General features: G+C 35.1%; 1 protein-coding gene across 1 annotated transcript; it reads left to right on the top strand.

Annotated features, from left to right (window-relative positions):
• Nucleotides 1-21,270: 21,270 nt before the first annotated feature.
• LOC136064072 (uncharacterized) lies at nt 21,271-22,122 on the top strand. The gene has a single exon (XM_065765305.1). It carries the CDS (start codon nt 21,271-21,273, stop codon nt 22,120-22,122), a length of 852 nt encoding a protein of 283 aa, XP_065621377.1.
• Nucleotides 22,123-22,354: the final 232 nt, after the last annotated feature.

Below are 22,354 nucleotides of genomic sequence, written 5' to 3'. Positions count from 1 at the left end.
TACAATATTAACAAAATTAATGTAAGGGTAATTTTCTTCCCTCACCTTATTTATTACAAGTCACAATCACTAAATTTATGGTTATTACAAGTCACAATCACTGAATTTATGGTTTTGGAATTCGGATAAAACCGATCATCAAAATGATAATTTTAAATTTATTTGAATACAGTTTATTTTGTTAAAATTAAAAAATTATTGTTAAAAATACTATAAATAAAAATAAAAGTCAGTTGAAATAATATAATGAGACTTATAAATAGTACTAAAAAGTGTAGTGATGACCATAAATAGTATTAAATATAATGATTAAAAATAATTAACTACAATATTAACAAAATTAATGTAAGGGTAATTTTCTTCCCTCACCTTATTTATTACAAGTCACAATCACTGAATTTATGGCTTTGGAATTCGGATAAGACCGATCATCAAAATGATAATTTTAAATTTATTTGAATACCGTTTATTTTGTTAAAATTAAAAAATTATTGTTAAAAATACGATAAATAAAAATAAAAGTCAGTTGAAATAATATAATGAGACCTATAAATAGTACTAAAAAGTATAGTGATGACTATAAATAGTAGCAAAAATAAGCTAAATAATAAAATAATTTTAATTTTTAATCCTAACTCAAACACACACTAACTTTAAAAACTATAGTTTTGAAAATCAAACCAAACTGTCTAATTCAACCAAAACTAAACACTAATTTGGTTCAATTATTTAGTAAAATCGAAAATTAAGAAACGGATAAACCAAAAAACTGAAAATCAGAATAGTTGAACCGATTTTGCTAAATCCATGAAACATATCAAGAGCCATGCATTTTGCAGAAAAATCTAATAGTTTTTTCTCAGATCTACGTCTGTAATTATTGAAATAAAGTATGGCATCAGAGATTAGCCTCTTGAAGTAATCAAGATTCCAAACCATGTGTGAAAACACAGATGTTAACTCACAAAGAGTGAGAGATTTTTAGATTATATTTGGTAACCGTTTTTGTTTTCTATTTTTAAAAATTTGTTTTTGGGAATATAAAGAAAAAACAATTTTTTTTTATTTTTGAAATCAAAAATATGTTTGGTTAGTTAAAATTAAAAAGTAGTTTTTTGAAAAAAAAAAATATATATATATATATATATAAAATACTAAAATACGTTGTTATTATGATTTGAACTCTAATACTAACTGATTAAATGAGATAGATTCATTAAATTAAATGCGTGTTTTCTTTGACTTTTAAAAATTAGAAACTGAAAACAGTTTTTTGCATGTTTTTAATTTCCTTCACAAATTAAGTTTTGAGAACAATTTTTGTTTTCTATCCATTTTGAGTTGCCAAACAAGTTTTTTTAATTTCAAAAATAGAAAATTGTTTTTAAAAACAGAAAATAAGTGAAAAAAACAGTTACTAAACTTACTCTTAAATTTTCAAAGAAAAAAAGAGGTTGAAAATTATTTTTTCAATTTGGAAGAGGAGAGCTAAAGGGGCACGAAGCAAAGCACAAACACAGTATTTGCTTGAATTTCTTGAAATGAACTATTTCTTCAAAGAAAATGAGAGAGATTAAGAGTCAATTTAGTACGTGTTTTTAAACAACAGTTTTTAATTTTTTAAAATATATAAATAAATAAATATATAAAAATATATTTAATATTATTTAAAAACTAAAAATATATATTTACTCACATGTTCGCAACAGCCCCACATAAACAAAACAATCGAACCTCTACTTTACAGACTCTGCTCTGCTGGTCTGCTAGCTGTATACACAATAAAACAACGAGAGCCACACCTTTGTATTTTAGTTTGTAATTTGCAATCAATGAGAGCCATATATTACCATTACTTGATAAAACTTTACTTTTTGTTTTTGATTTACTAGGCACACTGTACATTGTACAACTATAATGTAATATATCAACACTACTTGATAATTATAATTTAGCTTTAGATATTTGCTGAATTTAGTTTTTGTTTTCTTCTTAGGATAATTATGATGAGATAAAAATAGTATTTTTAATTAATTAAGTGAATAAACTTAAAAGTTAATTAATTTTTTTTGACATTAATTCACTAATATATATATATACACACATATAAATAAATAATAAACGTTTTGTTTTTAAGATTTCAATTTTTTTTTTTTAGAAGGAGATTTCAATTAAACATATGTGTTGGTCTATTTTAAAAGAAAAATAATTAAATCTAAATGAAAAATATCACTAAATGTTATGTTTTTACATTTTGCTATTATTATTTTTTAAGTATAAGATGTAAAAACTCATATGATTTTTTTGCAAATTTGTACTTATATATTATTAGTAATAAATTTATTATATTTTTATTTTTATAATTATAAAATTATAAAATAAATATTTATGATATCACCGGAACCATCTGTTTGATATAACCGGCCCATTTTTCAGTTTTTTTACCATACTGATTTTTTAAACCAGAAACTGTTTTACGTAAAAAAAAATCAGCTCACTGTACGAACCGCAGTTGAACCGCCTAGGTTTGAAAACCGTGGATAATTCTTGCGGTTCAAAACAGAGTTAAAAATAAAAAATAAAAAAAGAAGAAAGAAGAAGGCATTTACAACACCCACCTTATCACCATTGTTAAGATAATAAAAAGAAAAATAAATCAATACTAATTACAAAGAACTAAAAGAAATAGCAGTATAAAATCTAAGTAAATCTCCGATTATTTGCCTCCACAAGTCGCCAGATGCGAGGCAAAGCTTCTGCCCTTGTCGTCCGTTGCAACTTCCAGTCGAAGACCGGCGATCTGATCTCTCCAAATCAGTTGTAGTTACGGCAGTGGCTCTGACTCTGAAACTCTGTCTCTTTCTCCCTTCCTCTCACTGTTTTGTTTTGTTTTGTTTTCTCTTTTTTGGGCTAATGACCTCTTTGTTTTGTTTGATAAAGCTGTAGTACCACAAAATGCCTTGACTGTCTCGCCTATCGTGTAACACAGGTCTACAAATATCAAATCCAAATATCTATTGATATATATATATATATATTTTTTGAAGCCATTTATTCATTTTTTTTATGAGATTGATATATTTATTATGTAATTAGTTTTTAGTTTTGTTGATATTCTATTCATGCATTACAGTACCAGTGTCCCACAATAGCACTACTACGACCACAGTAAGCTTCATCAACTTTCCTCTTTAATATTTTAATAATATTTTATATTAGATTTAAAATTGATAAAAATGGTTTACTATATGGTTTGGTTAGTGATTTAAGTAAATCAACAACGTTTTTTTTTAAATCAGTAAATCAGCTTTGACATTGTTATGCATTTAATTATAAATTTGTTTATTTATTATGTTTTCTTTGAATTAAATTTTTATTATTTATCTTATGAAAGTTATGATATAAAAAATGCTTTTGAAATATAGATTTTTATATTTATTTAGGGACAATTTTAGTCAAATTTTGTATTTATATTAATTTAATATATTTAAATAGATATTAAATTAATTATAACATCATCACGGTTCGATTTCGGTTAGACCTTAATTTGATCTTAAAAATCATAAACGTTTCTTTTACGGTTCATTGAACGGCTCGGATCTGAAAATTATGACATTAGTTAGTTCCGATGCTTAACCCAATCGTATTATTACATTAGTTGTTGTTTTTATTTATTAGAACTAAAAAATGTAAGCATAATGGTCTCTCTGATTCTCATCTCTTATTAGGGCCAGCTCAAGGCTTTGGTCACTTTGGCCTAGGCTTAAGGTCTTTATACCCCCAAAAAATTTAGAATAGTCCCAAAATATTGTAAGATGATAATTAAAAATTTTTTTTTAAGAGTTGGTTTTGGATTCTTTCTCATACCTCCAAGATGGCTCCCAAAATATTGTACAAATGTAATTCTAAACCTTTTTTTTTTTTTTTTTGGAGAAAGAATTCTAAACCAATTGAAACCCATAAATTGTTTCATTTAAAGAGAATTATTATAAATATGTTGATTAAGTGGATTAGTTATTATCAAATGTAAAAGAGATGTTAATAAAATCTAAATACAAAAACTAAATTAGTAATCTTTCATCTAAAAAGGAAAAGGAATGGTTTTTAAACCAAAAAAAAAAACGATAATAATATATAATAAAATAAATATCATTTGATTTATATTTAAATATTTTTAAAAATTCCACTTATAATCATTGCCTGTAAGCCTTAAATTGTATTAAGCCGACATTGTCTATCATGTTGACGGCTGTCTCATATCTCATTTTGTCGCTAATTGTCGTGAATAATGTTGAAGGAGACAATGGAAATGTAGAAGAATAGTAAGATAAGTAAAAATAAGGAGAGAGATTTAAAATTGTAGCAACTAGCATGTAGGGTTGTTTACGTGGCAATTAGCTTTAAGAGGAGAATTGGGTAATGGCCATTGCTTAACACCTTTTACCAACACATATATGTATGGGCTCCATTAAGGTTGACTCAATGGCTGACTCAGTATTTAATGTTGCGTTGGAGTGAGGAGAAGGATATTGAAACTTGCGAAGGCACAACAATTACATGGAAGAGTGTATTTACAGCCGACATGTGGATAGACGAGTGAATCATACTGAGTGAATTTTGTGAAAAATCCTCCATTAAATTTACATGAGCAAAATACGACACGTTGCATAATATGTGAAAGAAATTTCACATTAAACGTCCTATGTAACTCATTTTCTTTGTCAACCACCAATATTATCCATGATAGTGGTAGATCCAAACAAGTAAACCCACGTCTAACTCTCTATAAAAAGAGTGAATTCCATTCACCTAAGGTAAGTTGTAACAATTTCACTATTCTCTTTCCTTGTGTCCTAGAAAGAAAACTGACTTAATCGTCGAAGGGTCCTTAGCCGGGTCACACTGGTCACCTTTGATAATACTTTCTTTCTTTTCAAGATACACAACCATTACCGTAGCTTGAAATATTTCAACCTACTGATTTTCGTGCATTATCAATTGGCGCCGTTTGTGAGAAAAAGATAAGAAAAAGTTTCTAAGTATTAACTTTTCTAATTTCCAAGACAAAAAGGTTGCATGGTTCAGACTATGTCAATGGCTACTAGTCCAGGGCACCAGAAGAGTGAAAATGCCTCCAGCCTCCCAAATCGCACGCACCCCCCCCCCCATGATTGTCTAGCAACAGTTGTAGTCCATGGCAGCAACAATGGCAAAGCTAATGCAATAGAACCAGGAGTTAACTAGAGAAGTTAACAGGTAACGTTAATAACATGGTGGAGAACGAGGCCAAAATTTAGGATGTAAAGGTGTTAAGAACAATGCTAAAGGGGACCAGTCCAGAGGTACTGTCACTTGTAGGGTACCACACTTGGAGAGAGAAATGGACCAGATGGAGAGAGTTATGGAAGAAATGAAAGACTCCATAAGAAGAGTTAACCATGTGGATGAACTCGTCCATAGGACAAATTCCCCTTTTACTGCGTCCATCACTAGTCATCCCTTGCCTTCCAAGTTCGAAATGATCACTTTGGATTCATATGACGATTCGCATGACCCCTGTGATCACATTGCCATATTCAAGACAACCATGCATTTACAAGGTGTTTCAGATGAAATTATGTGCAGAGCATTTCCTACGATCTTGAAAGGATCGGGCAGAGTGTGGTTTGGAAAGTTACCACCAAACATCATAACTTCATTCTAGGAGTTAAGTAAGTTGTTTGTTAACAACTTTGTAGGTGGATAAAGGCAGAAACATTCCTTGTCCAGTCTATTGAGCATAGAGCAAGGAGAGAATAAGAGCCGCGTTCATTTATCAGCTGCTTCAACAAAGAAGCCTTATTAGTAGATGAGATGGACGACAAGATCCTCTTGGCAGCTTTCAACAATGGAGTTCGTTCGGACTTGTTCATTCATAAGTTGTACGATCGAGAGCCACAGACAATGGCTGAGTTAATACATTCAGCCCAAAGCTTCATGAACGCAGAGGACACCATTATTGCCAAGAAGAAAAAGAAAGGTGAACAACTAGAGAACAGTTATGTGCACCACCCGAAGCAAGGTCCTTATCCAAAGAAAGCCAAAGTGGGGGAGAAAAGAGACAAGGACAACAAAAAGGCAAGGTTATCCTTAGGACGGTATTCCAACTACACTCCTCTAAACACTTCGCTTGATTAGGTGTTAATGCAGATAAAAGATGATCCATCCTCGAAGTGGCTAGAAAGAATGAAGGGAGATCCCAGCAAGAGGAATAAAAGCAAGTATTGTTGCTTTCATCGTGACCATAGGCATGATACAGACAAGTGTTATGACTTGAAGCAACAGATAGAAGTTCTCATAAAACAAGGAAAATTGAAAATTTTCCTTGGATGAGAGACAACCAATGAAGGGAAAAGCGAAGGAATTAGTATATCCACCGTTTGGAGAAATAAAGATGATTGTAGGGGGCATGTCTACAAGAAGCTCGTCCAAAGCTAAGAAGACCTACTTACGGGTCGTCCAAAATGTTCAATTGTCTAGACGACCACCAATGATAATTAGAGAAGACAAGCCAGACATTGTTTTCACGGACAAAGACACCAAATGATTGCACCATCCTCATGACGATGCGATTGTCGTCACCTTGGCAATTGTGAATTATACAACCAGAAGGGTGTTAATAGACAATGGGAGTTCAGCAGACATTCTTTATTATCTAGCCTTTCAACAAATGGAGATTAACAAGGAGTCACTTCATCTAGTGAATGTACCATTGATCGGGTTTGGAGGAATGAAGGTTTTACCATTAGGTACAATCTCCCTACCAGTCGTGGTTAGCTTTTATCCATGACAAATTAATAAGAAAGTAAATTTCCTTGTTGTGGATTGTTCGTCTTCATATAATGCCATCATTGGATGACTAACTCTGAATAGTTGGAGAGCTGCAACATCCACTTACCACTTGCCTGTTAAGTTCCCGGCAGATTATGCCATCAGAGAAGTACAAGGGGATCAATTAGCAACTAGAGAGTGTTACTTAGCAATGCTTGTCATGGACGAGCAAATATAGACAATGAACATTGAAGAAAAGAGGGTGCTAGCTGAACTAGTTGAAGTGTTAGAAGATATGCCGCTAGATGAGTCCAACCTTAAGAAGTTTACTAGGATTGGCACAATTATGAAGGAAGAGACGAAGCAAGATCTTGTTAAATTTCTTAGACAAAGCATAGATATATTCGCTTGGAGTCATGAAGACATGCCTGAGATTAACCCAAGTGTGATTGCTCATCGTCTAAATGTATCTCCATCTTACAAGCCTGTTCATCAGAAAAAGAGAGAGTTTGCCCCAAAACTTGATAATGCCATCAAAGAAGAAGTCCAAAAGTTAATCACTGTAGAATTCATTCGTGATGTCTACTACCCTGATTGGCTAGCTAATATAGTGATGGTCAAGAATGCTAATGGCAAGTGGAGGATGTGTGTAGATTTCACAGATTTAAATAAGACATGCCCTAAAGATAGTTATTCTCTTCCACACATTGATTAGTTAGGAGATTCAACAGGTGGACATCAATTGTTGAGTTTTATGGATGCATTCTCAGGGTACAACTAAATCAAGATAGACGAGGCAGACTAGGAGAAAACACCCTTCATCACAAGCTAAAGTTTGTTTTGTTATAAAGTTATACCGTTCAGGTTGAAAAATGCAGGAGCTACCGACCAGAGGTTGGTCAACCACATGTTGGTCAACCACATGTTTCGTCCTCAGATTGGATGAAATGTTGAAGTATATGTGGATGAGTGCGAAGGAGAGGCAGCATCTGGACGATCTTCAAGAGACCTTTGATAAACTTAAACGGTATAAGATGAAGCTGAACCCAAGCAAGTGTGCATTCGGAGTTACATCAGGGAAATTCCTCAGTTTTATGGTCTCACAAAGAGGGATTGAGGCAAACCTTGATAAGATCCAGGCAATCTTGAACATGGAACGTTCGAAGAATATTAAAGATGTCCAGAGCCTTAATAGACGAGTGGCAGCCCTTAACAAGTTTGTTTCAAAAGTCACTGACAAGTGTTTACCATTTTTCAAAATATTAAAGAAGGCATTCAAATGGACGGACGAGTGTCAACAAGCTTTTGAAGACTTAAAGACTTATCTCGCTTTAACCCCGCTGCCGAGCCCGTCCAAACTAGGAGAGGATTTGTATCTTTACCTATTAGTGTCTCCCCATGCAGTAAGCTCAACCTTGATTAGAGAAGAAGGAAAGATACAAAAACCCGCCTACTATACTAGCAAAGCCTTGAAAGGAGCTAAAGGACGGTATCCACCAATGGAAAAGCTAGCATTTTCACTAGTAACAGCAGCAAGAAAGCTTAGACCTTATTTCCAAACTCATGTAATCAATGTCTTGACAGATCACCTGTTGAAGAAAGCTATGAAAAAGTTGGAGGTTGATGGACGATTGATACAGTGGGTAGTGGAACTTAGTGAGTTCGATGTGCGATACAAGCCAAGAGAAGCAGTAAAAGCACAAGTCCTTGCAGACTTCATTGTTGAATTTACTCCAGCTAACGATCAGTTAGATGGAGACCAGAGGGCAAAGCAGTGAGTCGTCCACACAATATACAGCCTGAATTGAGATCATCTTACAACAACCAGAAGGAGATCATTTAGAGTACGCCGTCCATCTACAATTCTAAATAACCAATAATGAAGTTGAGTATGAGGCCTTACTTTTGGGTTTGGAATTGGTGAAATCACTTGAGGCGGAATCAATCCTCGTCTAGGGAGATTCACAGCTAGTGATAGGACAAGTAAATGGGACGTGCAAAGCAGGACAAGTAAATGGGACGTGCAAAGCCAAAGGAGAGCGAATGAAGATATACTTGGAGAAAGTTAAGCAATGCATCAAAGGCTTTACAACAGCCCAATTTCAACAAATACCAAGGGAAGAGAATACAGAAGCTAACGTCTTGGCCAAGACAACATCTTTGGAAGAGACGGTAGGTGATCAAGTTAAAGTCCAATATGTTCTGAGCATAGATGTTACGGAATAAATCAGGTGGATGGAGTTGTCAATTGGACCATCCCAATTATGTCTTATCTCAAAGACGGACTACTCCCTAAAGACACAGAAGAAGCAAGGAAGTTAAGAATAAGAGCTGCGAAGTTTGTCCTCATGGATGAGAGGTTATATGAAAGAGGTTTTTCTCAGCCTTACTTGAGGTGTTTGATTCCAGACGAGTTCCATTACGTCCTAAGGGACGTCCATAAAAGAGCTTGCGAAAATCATTCAGGGGCTAGATCACTAGTCCATAAGATAGTCCGTGGATGCAAGTAGATGCCAAAGCTTATGTCAAAGTGTGTGATAAGTGCCAACGCTACAGCAACATCCCTAGACGACCATCAGAGTATCTTACCTCAATGGTGGCTCCATGGCCTTTTTCCTAGTGGTGACTTGATATCCTTGGTCTCTTTCCTATGGGGACGAGACAAATGAAGTTTTTAGTGGTAGGGATTGATTATTTCACCAAATGGGTGGAAGCAAAGCCCTTGGCGAAAATCACTCAGCAGAACATCAGAAGCTTTTTCTGGAAGAATATCGTTTGCCATTTGGGATCCCTAGGGTACTCGTCTCAGACAATGGATGACAATTTGACAACACACCTCTTAGAGAATTTTTTGAGTAGTTAGGAATCAGAAATCATTACTCCTTGCTCGCCCACCCACGGGCCAACAGACAAGCTGAAGTTGCAAACCAATCCTTCCTAAAGATCATCAAAACTCGGCTTGAGGAGGCAAAAGAGATATGGCCAGATGAATTACCTAGTGTCCTTTAGGCATATAGGACGACAGTAAGGACTCCTACTAGAAAGACTCCCTTTAACCTAGCGTATGGAAGTGATGCAGTGATACCAGTGGTGGTTGGATTAACTAGCCACAGGGTAGCCCATTATAAGGAGGAGGAAAATGAAAAACAGCTTCGTCTAAACCTTGATCTTATTGACGAGGTTAAGATGGACGTAGAGCAGAGGGTGGTGCATTATAAAAACCTGATGACTAAGTACCATGATGCATTGGAAAAGCTGAGACAGTTTAATATTAAGGACCTCATCCTAAAAAATGTATCCTTAGCCATTAAGGACCCTGCTCATGGAAAGTTGGGACCTAACTAGGAAGGACCATACAGAGTTATCAACTCCAAAAGGCGAGGGTCATACTACTTGGAGGCTTTAGATGGATGGAAGTTGGAACACCCATGGAATGTGAAGCATTTGAAAAAGTACTACCAGTGAAAGAAACTCGTTAGGAAGGTCAGCATGGATGGGATTAAGAAGTTTGTTTATATTATGTTTTCAATGTTTATGTTTTAAAACAGTGTGTTATGTTTTCAAATAACACACTAATACTTGGTCCATGCTAATACTTGGTCCTTTTTTAAAACATAACACACTGTTTTAAAACATAACATAAAGTAATTTAAATTCCCTAAAAAAGGACCAAGTATTAGGATGGATGAGCTATTTGGACGATGCTATATACTATGTCCTTAATGTCCATGGACGATGTTGTGTACAAATGTTGTAAGTCCAGGGACAATGTTGTGTACAAATGTTGTATATAAAGCTGCTTGAATTTTCTAAATTTATGATTCTGTAAAATCAACATCCAAATAAAATGAAAGACGTTTAAAATCTCTAGACGCAAAGGATGTCTCGTCATAAGCTATCTCTGATAAAAAGGAAGTAAATTGTCATAAAAGATAATGAACAAGGGAAAGAACAAATTTCCCAATGAAACTCTTCCAAAAAAGATCAAAGACAGAGAAAAGCATGCATGCGACATTTCTCATGGACGACACGTCTAACCAGTCTAAATCATGGATAACATAACCAAGTTAATTTCCAAAGATGAGTCTAAAGACGAGAAGCATAGAAAAAAAATACTTGGAAATCAACAGTATGGATAAAACATTCATAAATAAAAAGTAGATGACTATCGTCCAAAAACCTTTAAGTTAAGCCTAAGAAGGAAATTGTATCAGGACTCGTCTAAAAGCAAGGATGAGATAAATGTAATTAAACAAATTCAAATGATCCAAAACAATGGATCATACACATAAATAAATAAAAAGCATTACTACAACAAGATAAATAAAAGCTCTAAAATCCTTTCATCAACTACTGGAGGGGATTTTCTTCAGAGGTAGGGTCATCTTGAGCAGGCTAAGTTGTGGTGTTGTCCTCAATATTAATGTCCTCAGAACTCGTCTGGAGGAGAGAGCTTGTAGCTCCAATGTTAAGCTTAATAGAGCTAAAGGCAATCTTAGGGAAGCGTTACACAGCATCCATGCGACGGTTCTCAAAACCAGCAGCGTAGTTCTTATCCAAAAGATCAGTGAACTTGCTAGACGCCCTAAATTCCTTGATGGCTTCTCCCTTGGCTTTCTCAAGAAGAATGCAAAGCTCGTCACTCCTTTTTGGCTGGTGATCAAGACGAGTGTCCTTTTCTATAACATCCACCTTAAGCTCTTCGACGAGGTTCTTCAGCTCCTTCACCTCATCCATGGCCTTAGCCGTTATCTCAGCTCTACCCCTACAGTCAACCTGCACTTCAAGAACCCTTGCTTCCGGCCTAATTCTTTCTTGGTCCATCTCAGTAGCCGGCCTGGACACTGCTGTGAACTTTGACATGACCTATATATACAAATAAGTTGCAAAATGTGATTAGGCAAATAAATGAGAAACATGATCAAAATAAAATAACAAAACATACCTTGAAGTGATCATGAACAATGGAGTGTTCAATTCTTTCAAGGACATGTCATAACACGCAACAATGTCCTCGTCAGTCACAGCCTGTTGAAACCTTTCCTAAGCAAGATCCTTATTCTTAAGAAGGTTCATAGGAACTCTTCTGGAAGGTTGGGACCAGCTGGTTACAGCAAGTTTGGACGGAGTGACTCCAACAAGGATGGACAAATCCAAGTCATGTATTTGAATAGACGACTGTTGAGAAGCAAGAGGGACAACAAAACCTGGCTTGGAGACCCTAGATTTGAACAACCCATGCTTCGCCTTCTTGTGACCTCAATGACTTGGAATATCTCCCAAGTTAATCATCTTGGACAGGGTCTTCCTCTTATCTCCAGCAATTGGACGAGGCTGAGATTAGGTTTCTGGCATGGTCTCCTCGTCCGCTCGGCCCTCTCCTTTGTTTTCTTTCATAATTGCTATCCCTGCAAAGAAAAAGAATGTTAGAATTTGGTTCAAACGAATAAGAAAAAAATTCAAGTAAAAAGCTTACGTCTACACGTAGTGAGCTCGTGAGCTAAAGCTTTAGTAGACAGTTCAGGCCCAAGTCCTCAAGTGGCAAGAGGCTGGAAAGTAACTAAAGAATGAAAACTCATGTCTGGGAATAGACGAGCTTGCTAGATGCGCTCAAGATAAAACCTGTTCAAAGAAGGTCGTCCAACAGCTTAAAAAAATGAGGGGGGGGGGGGGTTAAACAAATACAAAAAAGATAGAAAATATTGAGTAGAAAAGAAGCATACCTTTAGGATGAAGGTTCCCTATTTCTCCAATATAAGAGGGAAATGCATCCATGCCTACTTCGACAGGGTTCCCAACTCAAAAACCAGAGACGAAGAAGAACTCCATCTTTCAGTTCCTATCGAATGTGAGAAGGGACTTAATCAATCTACAATCTGTATCCCTGGCTGAGAATTGATAAAAACCCAGGGACTAACTGATTTTAGAAGGTTTGTAGCAATAGAGTAACACGTCTATAGTAAAAAGACGATCCCCCTTAAACACTTCTCTCCATAAAACCTGCATAGAGACAATAAGCCTTCATGCATTGGGGTTAAGCTGACAAATTTCTAAACCTAACCTAGTAAGTAATTCTCTAGTAAAGGCATTGAGAGGCAACCTAAGTCCCTCCAAAAGGTAGGCCTCATAAATACTTACTCCAAGACAAGGATCACAACACCACTCGCCACAGACAGGTACTCTAGGGTTAAGGTCATCTGGAATTTGGTACCAACTTTTAAGAGAAGTAAGTCTTCTTTCATCCATCTTAGAAGAGACACCTACAACACAACTATAAATAGTTTCTACCTCTTTTGGGGTGATGGACAAAGGAGCACCAAACGAGGTACCAGCACATAACCCTAAAGCAGCTTTCATCCTTAGCTCCTTTTGAAGGACTTCTAAAGGAACCCTAGGAACTTTGGACGTATATTGCTCGTCCATAGTATTCCCTCCACTACTACCACTATCACTACTTCTACTATTACTACTACTAGAACCACTACCACTAGTGCTATCATGATACTCATCTATCTCCCTATTGTCACTATTACTAGACGACGATACAATGATTTTAGACATTTTGAAAATTGAAGGAAAACCTAAAGATGAGATGGAGAAACCACATGTCGACAATCAAGTAAAAAATTCAAAATTTTGAAAATTTGAAAATTCAAAAAAAAAAAAAAAAATTGCAGACAACACAAGGACAAGGGGACAACTGATGGGGATAAACACTAAGTATTACTCGTCCTTGTGTCGTCATCCAAAACACCGAATAAGTTACATGAGCTCATCCAAGAACAAAAGACATAAAGGTGCTCGTCCATGAACAACCAAGTCATGCAATGAAGGAAGCTCTCCATAGACGAGTGTATCTACAGAGAACATGTATATAGACGAGTGAATCATACTAAGTGAATTTTGTGGAAAATCCTCCATTAGATTCACATTAGCAAAATATGACACGTTGCATGATACATGGAAGAAATTCCACATACAACGCCCCATGCAACCCATTTTCTTTGTCAACTACCAACATTACCCATGACGGTGGTGGATCCAAACAAGTAGGCCCACGTCTAACTCTCTATAAAAGGAGTAAATTCCATTCACTCAAAGTAAGTTCTAACCATTTCACTATTCTCTTTCCTTGTATCCTAGAGAGAAAACTGACTTAACCGTCGGAGGGTCCTTGGCCGGGTCACACCAGTCACCTTTGATAGTACTTTCTTTCTTTTCAGGATTCACAACCATTACCGTAGCCCAAAGTATTTCAACTTATTGATTTTCGTGTATCATCAGATATTAAATTAATTATGACGTCATCACAGTTCAATTTTTGTTTAACCTTGATTTAATCTTAAAAACCTTAAACCTTTCTTTTACGATTCATTGAACGATTTAAATCTGAAAATTATGACATTAGTTAGTTCCAGTGCTTAACCCAATTGTACTATATATGAAATTAGATGCATTATAAGTCTTTCTATATTATTATCATAGTGAGTTGTTGTTTTTATTAAAAAATGTCAGCATAATGGGCTCTCTAATTCTCATCTCTTATTAGGGCCAGCTCAAGGCCTTGGCCACTTTGGCCTAGGCTTAAGGTCCCTTATACCCCAAAAAATTTAGAATAGTCCCAAAATATTGTAAGATGATAATTTTTTTTTTTTAAGAGTTGGTTTTGGATTCTTTCTCACACCTCCAAGATGGCTACCAAAATATTGTACAAATGTAATTCTAAACCTTTTTTTTTTTTTTTTTGAGAAAGAATTCTAAACCAATTGAAACCCATAAATTGTTTCATTTAAAGAGAATTATTATAAATGTGTTGATTTATTCTCAAATGTAAAAGAGATGTTAATAAAATCTAAATACAAAAACTAAATTAGTAATCTTTCATCTAAAAAAGAAAAGGAATGATTTAAAAAAAAAAACGATAATAATATAAAATAAAATAAATATCATTTGATTTATACTTAAATATTTTTTAAAATTCCACTTATAATCATTGCCTGTAAGCCTTAAATTGTATTAAGCCGACATCTTCTATCATGTTGACGGCTGTCTCATATCTCATTTTGTCGCTAATTGTCGTGGATAATGTTGAAGGAGACAATGCAAATGCAGAAGAATAGTAAGATAAGTAAAATAAGGAGAAAGATTTAAAATTGTAGCAACTAGCATGTAGGGTTGTTTACGTGGCAATTAGCTTTAAGAGGGGAATTGGGTAATGGCCATTGCTTAACACCTTTTTCCAACACATATATATGGGCTCCATTAAGGTTAGCTCAATGGCTGACTCATTATTTAATGTTGCGTTGGAGTGGGGAGAAGGAGATTGAAACTTGCGAAGGCACAACAATTACATGGAAGAGTGTATCTACAGACAACATGTATATAGACGAATGAATCATTCCTAGTGAATTTTGTGGAAAATCCTTCATTAGATTCACATGAGCAAAATACGACACGTTGCATGATACGTAGAAGGAATTCCACATACAATACCCTATGTAACCCATTTTCTTTGTCAACGACCAACATTACCTATGATAGTGATGGATCCAAACAAGTAGACCCACGTCTAACTCTCTATAAAAAGGGTAAATTCCATTCACCTAAGGCAAGTTCTAACCATTTCACTATTCTCTTTTCTTGTGTCCTACAGAGAAAACTGACTTAATCGTTGGAAGGTCCTTGGCCAGGTCACACCAGTTACCTTTGACAGTACTTTCTTTCTTTTCAGGATTCACAACCATTACCGTAGCCCAAAGTATTTCAACTTACTGATTTTCGTGCATCATCAGATATTAAATTAATTATGACGTCATCACAGTTCAATTTTTGTTTAACCTTGATTTGATCTTAAAAATCTTAAACCTTTCTTTTACGATCCATTGAACGACTTAAATCTGAAAATTATGACATTAGTTAGTTCCAGTGCTTAACCCAATTGTACTATATATGAAATTATATGCATTATAAGTCTTTCTATATTATTATCATAGTGGGTTGTTGTTTTTATTAAAAAATGTCAGCATAATGGGCTCTCTGATTCTCATCTCTTATTAGGGCCAGCTCAAGGCCTTGGCCACTTTGGCCTAGGCTTAAGGTCCCTTATACCCAAAAAATTTAGAATAGTCCCAAAATATTGTAAGATGACAATTTTTTTTTTTGTTTTTTTAAGAGTTGGTTTTGGATTCTTTCTCACACCTCCAAGATGGCTACCAAAATATTGTACAAATGTAATTCTAAACCTTTTTTTTTTTTTTTGAGAAAGAATTCTAAACCAATTGAAACCCATAAATTGTTTCATTTAAAGAGAATTATTATAAATGTTTTGATTTATTATCAAATGTAAAAGAGATGTTAATAAAATCTAAATATAAAAACTAAATTAGTAATCTTTCATCTAAAAAAGAAAAGGAATGATTTTAAAAAAAAACGATAATAATATAAAATAAAATAAATATCATTTGATTTATATTTAAATATTTTTAAAAATTCCACTTATAATCATTGCCTGTAAGCCTTAAATTGTATTAAGCCGACATTTTCTATCATGTTGACGGCTGTCTCATATCTCATTTTGTCGCTAATTGTCGTGGATAATGTTGAAGGAGACAGTGGAAATGCAGAAGAATAGTAAGATAAGTAAAATAAGGAGAAAGATTTAAAATTGTAGCAACTAGCATGTAGGATTGTTTACGTGGCAATTAGCTTTAAGAGGGGAATTGGGTAATGGCCATTGCTTAACACCTTTTTCCAACACATATATATGGGCTCCATTAAGGTTAGCTCAATGGCTGACTCAGTATTTAATGTTGCGTTGGAGTGGGGAGAAGGAGATTGAAACTTGCGAAGGCACAACAATTACATGGAAGAGTGTATCTACAGACAACATGTATATAGACGAATGAATCATTCCTAGTGAATTTTGAGAAAAATCCTCCATTAGATTCACATGAGCAAAATACGACACGTTGCATGATACGTAGAAGAAATTCCACATACAATGCCCCATGTAACCCATTTTCTTTGTCAACGACCAACATTGCCCATGATAGTGATGGATCCAAACAAGTAGACCCACGTCTAACTATCTATAAAAATGGTAAATTCCATTCACCCAAGGCAAGTTCTAACCATTTCACTATTCTCTTTTCTTGTGTCCTAGAGAGAAAACTAACTTAATCGTTGGAGGGTCCTTGACCGGGTCACACTAGTCACCTTTGACAGTACTTTCTTTCTTTTCAGGATTCACAGCCATTACCGAGCCCAAAGTATTTCAGTCTATTCATTTTCGTGCATCATCAAATATTAAATTAATTATGACGTTATCATGGTTCGATTTCGGTTTGATCTTGATCTGATCTTAAAAACCTTAAACATTTCTATTACGATTCATTGAACGGGTTGGATCTGAAAATTATGACATTAGTTAATTCTGGTGCTTAACCCAATTGTACTCTATATGAAATCAGATGCATTAAAAGTCTTTTTATATTATTATCACAATGAGTTGTTGTTTTTATTAAAAAAATGTCAACATAATGCTTTCTGATTCTCATCTCTTATTAGGGCCAGCTCAAGGCCTTGGCCACTTTGGCCCAGGCTTAAGGTCCCTTATACCCCAAAAAACTTAGAATGGTCCCAAAATATTGTAAGATGATAATTTTTATTTATTTATTTTTAGAATTGGTTTTGGATTCTTTCTCACACCTCTAAGATGGCTTCCAAAATATTGTACAAATGTAATTCTAAAACTTTTTTTTTTTTTTTTTTTGGAGAAAGAATTTTAAACCAATTGAAACCCATAAATTGTTTCATTTAAAGAGAATTATTATAAATGTGTTGATTAAGTGGATCAGTTATTATCAAATGTAAAAGAGATGTTAATAAAATCTAAATACAAAAACTAAATTAGTAATCTTTCATCTAAAAAAGAAAATGAATGATTTTTAAACAAAAACAAAAGGATAATAATATAAAAATAAAATAAATATCATTTGATTTATATTTAAATATTTTTAAAAATTCCACTTATAATCATTGCCGGTAAGCCTTAAATTGTATTAAGCCGACATTGTCTATCATGTTGACGGCTGTCTCATATCTCATTTTGTCGCTAATTGTCGTGAATAATGTTGAAGTAGACAATGGAAATGCAGAAGAATAGTAAGATAAGTAAAAGAAAAATATTAACGAGTGTTCTTAGGGTACTGGTTAATAATCTATTTAAAAAATTTTTTATGAAAAATGAAAAAAAAAAGTAATTAATATTTTAATAAATTTTTTCATTTTTTATAAAAGTGGTATCAAAACTTTCCAAAAATTGATTATTAATCAATGTTTTAAGGGTACTCATTAGTATTTTCCTAAATAAAATAAGGAGAAAGATTTAAAACGGTAACAACTAGCATGTAGGGTTGTTTACATGGCAATTAGCTTTAAAAGGAGAACTGGGTAATGGTTATTGGTTAACGCCTTTTACCAACACATATTTATGGGCTCCATTAAGCTTTTAGCTCAATGGCTGACTCAGTATTTAATGTTGCGTTCTCCCTGTGTGAATTTCCTAGGTCTTCCACGTGAGGTCTTTTTGCCTTTAGAAGTATAAGTTTGGCCAATATTAAATTCCTCAAGCGGGATTGCCTCCAAGGAGTCCCCCTCATAATTGATTACCTCCTTATTTAATTCTTGACCTGCTGTTGACACGTTAATGCAAGGCTGAACATGAGAAAAATTAGGAGTAGCGTCCACCTTATTTAATTCTTGATTTTCAGTTGACACTTCAATGCGATACTTGGCATGAGGAAAAATAGGGACATTCACTGAAACGGCATCCGGGTTATCGCTTTGCAGTTTGGAAAGGTTTGGAGAGGAGTCAATCTGACGGTCTAATAGTTGTAACTGTTCATCAAGATCCAGAACTGCCCTTGCATCGTCCTTCCCCATCTGCAGCGATCCAAATAGTTTCAATGAGGAAGAAATGTGTTCTTCATCATCCATAAATCCCACCACACAACAAGGCACCAAGCTATTCTCCTTTGTAGCACGTGAATTAAAAGGGGTGATTGTGTTTTCAAAGCCATCATTCAGTCCTGAACCATCAGCATCTGAAGCATTCATTACACCACCAAAACCATCTGTAGCACCAGTATTCACATGCTCATATCTTTTAACTGCAACAAAAGACTTTTTTGCCAGATTGTAAAGTGGCGCCCTAATCCACAGCCCAAATTGCTGTTCTGCTACAGTCAGAGTACCTTTACTTTGCAGCCAAAGAGAACAGTCTTTATCATCTTAAGACACAGACAAGGAAGTCGATACCGTACCGGTACCGGTCGTACTGACCGGTACGTACCGTACCGGTTGCATACCGGTATCGAAACATTAACGTTTCGTACCGGTTTAAATACCAGCCGTACCGGCCATGTATCGGTCATACCGGCCAATTTCGGGCAATACCAGGCGTACCGGCCGGTACAAAAAAAAGTTTTTTTTTAATTTTTTTTTTAAGTTTTGTAATTTTTGAATTTTTGTTAGGGTAGAATGGTAATTTATTTGCATTAACTTATTAGTATTATTTGTTTTCTTAGTATGCAATTGTAACTTTTAAGCTTTCTATTTTTTATATTGTGTGTTTTTTTTTTCTTTTAATTGATACTAAAGTCTAAAATTATGAATAATTAGTTTTGAATTGAGGAAATGTTTTATGGTAAACTTTTATATTTATTATAATATATATACACACATACATATATATATATATATATATATTTAAAAATATAAAAAATAGCAGTAAACCCGAAACGGTACACCGGTATTGACCGGTATCCAAAATATACCGTACTGCTGGGCAAACCGGTACAGCCTCCGGTACGGTATTGACTCCCTTGGACACAGACCCACACCAATAACAAATATTCGGCAATCTCTCGTACATAAAAGCAGCCCACCCTTCATCCTTATCCCAATAGATCTTCCTTCCCCTACATAAAGGTTTTGAGACATCAACAACCACTCTCACTCTCATGAAATTCGGCCCCAACATTTCGCCCAAATCTTTTGGTTTGATCACAGGTCCAGTAGTCTGTCCAATACTAAAAGCCGTTTCAACAGTTTGGAGGGGAAAAGACAGATTATGAATTTGCACCCAAAATGCTGTTGATTTAAAACCCAACGTATGAATAGGAACATAATTGTCAAATTTTTCAAAGACAACAAGATGTCTGTCAAAAGCCCATGGTTCACCTTGAATAACTCTTTCTGCATCAACTTCCAACTTAAAAGCAAATAACAGAATGTTTTCACCACCCACAGTAACATTGAATCCTCCTTTTGTGTGCCATAAAGGTTTGAATGTTTTTACAACAGCCTCTATATTTAATGATCTACGAGTGAAAAATTTCCCTGCCAATGTAGTTTATAAAATTGCTTCTAAAGCTATTGCAAATAGGTTGAAAAAGTTTTTACCTTTGATTATTAGTGATACACAGAGTGCTTTTGTCCATGGGAGATTGATTACTGATAATGTTTTGGTGTCTTTTAAAGCTATGCATCATATTAGCCAAAAAAACGGGGGCAAGGTTGGGGAAATGACTCTTAAATTAGACATGAGTAAGGCTTATGATAGGGTAGAGTGGGTTTGGCTTGAAAAGGTTATGGAGAAATTGGGTTTTGCTAACCGGTTTAGCGATTTGATCATGAGATGTGTTTCTGTGGTTACCTATTCAATTAAAATTAATGGGACTCCGAGAGGACATTTTACTCCATCTAGGGGAATCCGTCAAGGAGACCCTTTGTCACCTTACCTCTTCCTTTTATGTGCAGAAGGTTTGCCTGCTTTGATTCAATCATCAGTGAATAGGGGTCAACTGGAGGGTGTTAAAATTTGTAGGGGTGGTCCTAGATTGTCTCATTTGTTTTTTGCAGATGATAGCTTGATTTTTTGCAAGGCAATGTTAAAGGGGTGTGATGAACTACGACAATTGCTTGCTTTGTATGAGAAAGCTTCTGGTCAAAGTTTAAACCGTGCAAAAACATCTTTGTTCTTCAGTAGCAACACTCCAAGGGATGTTCAAGAGGAGATAAAAATCGGTTTGGTGCCCAAATAATTAAGCAACATGAGAAGTATCTTGGCTTACCTTCTTTGGTGGGGAAAAATAAAAGACTCACCTTCAATGCTATCAAGAAGAAATTGGGGAAAGTGTTGGTGGGTTGGAAAGAAAAATTGTTGTCCAAGGCCGGAAAAGAAGTTTTGATCAAAGCCTTGGCTCAAGTAATTCCGACTTATACTATGAGTTATTTCAAACTTCCGGATTCGTTTTGTGAGGAAATGATGGGATGATTAGGAATTTTTGGTGGGACCAAAAAAAAGAGAAAAGGAAGATCACATGGCTTAGTTGGCAAAAAATGTGTGAGCCTAAATGTAATGGAGGATTGGGTTTTAAAAATTTAAAGTTGTTTAATATGGCTTTGCTCGCAAAGCAAGGTTGGAATCTTCAAATGGGGGGTGTGTCTCTTGTTTATAGGATACTCAAAGCTAAATATTTTCCAACAACTGATATTGTTCATGCTCCGATTGGACACAACCCTTCTTATATATGGAGGAGTTTAATTTCTACCCAAAGCTTAGTCATTGAAGGTATGCAATGGAGAGTTGGCAATGGAGCAAATATCAAGATTTGGCAAGATAAGTGGTTGCCAGGGGTATCATCTCATAAAGTACTTTCTCCAGGGTTGTTTTTGAGTGCTGATATGAATGTTGCTGACTTGATTGACTCACAAACGGCAAGGTGGAAAACTGAAGTGCTTGACAACCTCTTTATCCCTCATGAAGTTAACTTGATCAAGAGTATTCCTTTGAGTGTTACTCTACCAGCGGATAAACAGGCTTGGGCTGAAACTTCTACTGGAAATTTTACTGTTATGAGTGCTTATAAATTAGCGGTTAATTTGTTTACAACTGCAAACCATGGAACTACTTCTGATGGTCGTTTAATGAGAAAATTTTGGAACAAAATTTGGTCTTTACCCATTCCCTATAAGGTGCAGCACTTTTGTTGGCGTGCTTGCTGTGACACTTTACCAACCAAAGTCAAGTTAAGGAGGCGTAATGTGATTACAGATGATATGTGTGTTTGCTGTCATGAAGAAGCTGAGATGAATGGACACATTTTTTGGGGCTGTCCGAAAGCACAAGAAACTTGGGCTGCTTCAAAATTACAACTATTGCATTTGGATGTTCATTGTGACTCTTTTATGGATCTGTTATGGCTTGTTATGATGACCAATGAGTCAAGTGAGGAAAAATGTTCATAGGTGGTCACAATGGCTTGGGCACTTTGGAGTAATAGAAATGAAATTCTTTATGGTGGAGAAGGAAAAACAGGTCCGGCCATTGCTCTTTGGATAGAACATTTCCTTCAAGAGTACTGGTCTGCTACGGGTTCAAGCTTTCAAGCTACACCAGATTCGGTACAGCACATACCTGATGCACAACATCAGCCTATGCTTGTGGCCTGGCTTCCTCCTTCAGCAGGTTTCTTTAAAA

This window comes from Quercus suber, unplaced genomic scaffold (assembly GCF_002906115.3).
Source record: "Quercus suber isolate HL8 unplaced genomic scaffold, Cork oak 2.0 scaffold_619, whole genome shotgun sequence".
NCBI classification, from domain to species: domain Eukaryota; kingdom Viridiplantae; phylum Streptophyta; class Magnoliopsida; order Fagales; family Fagaceae; genus Quercus; species Quercus suber.
This window is presented reverse-complemented; position numbering and strand designations above follow the sequence as displayed.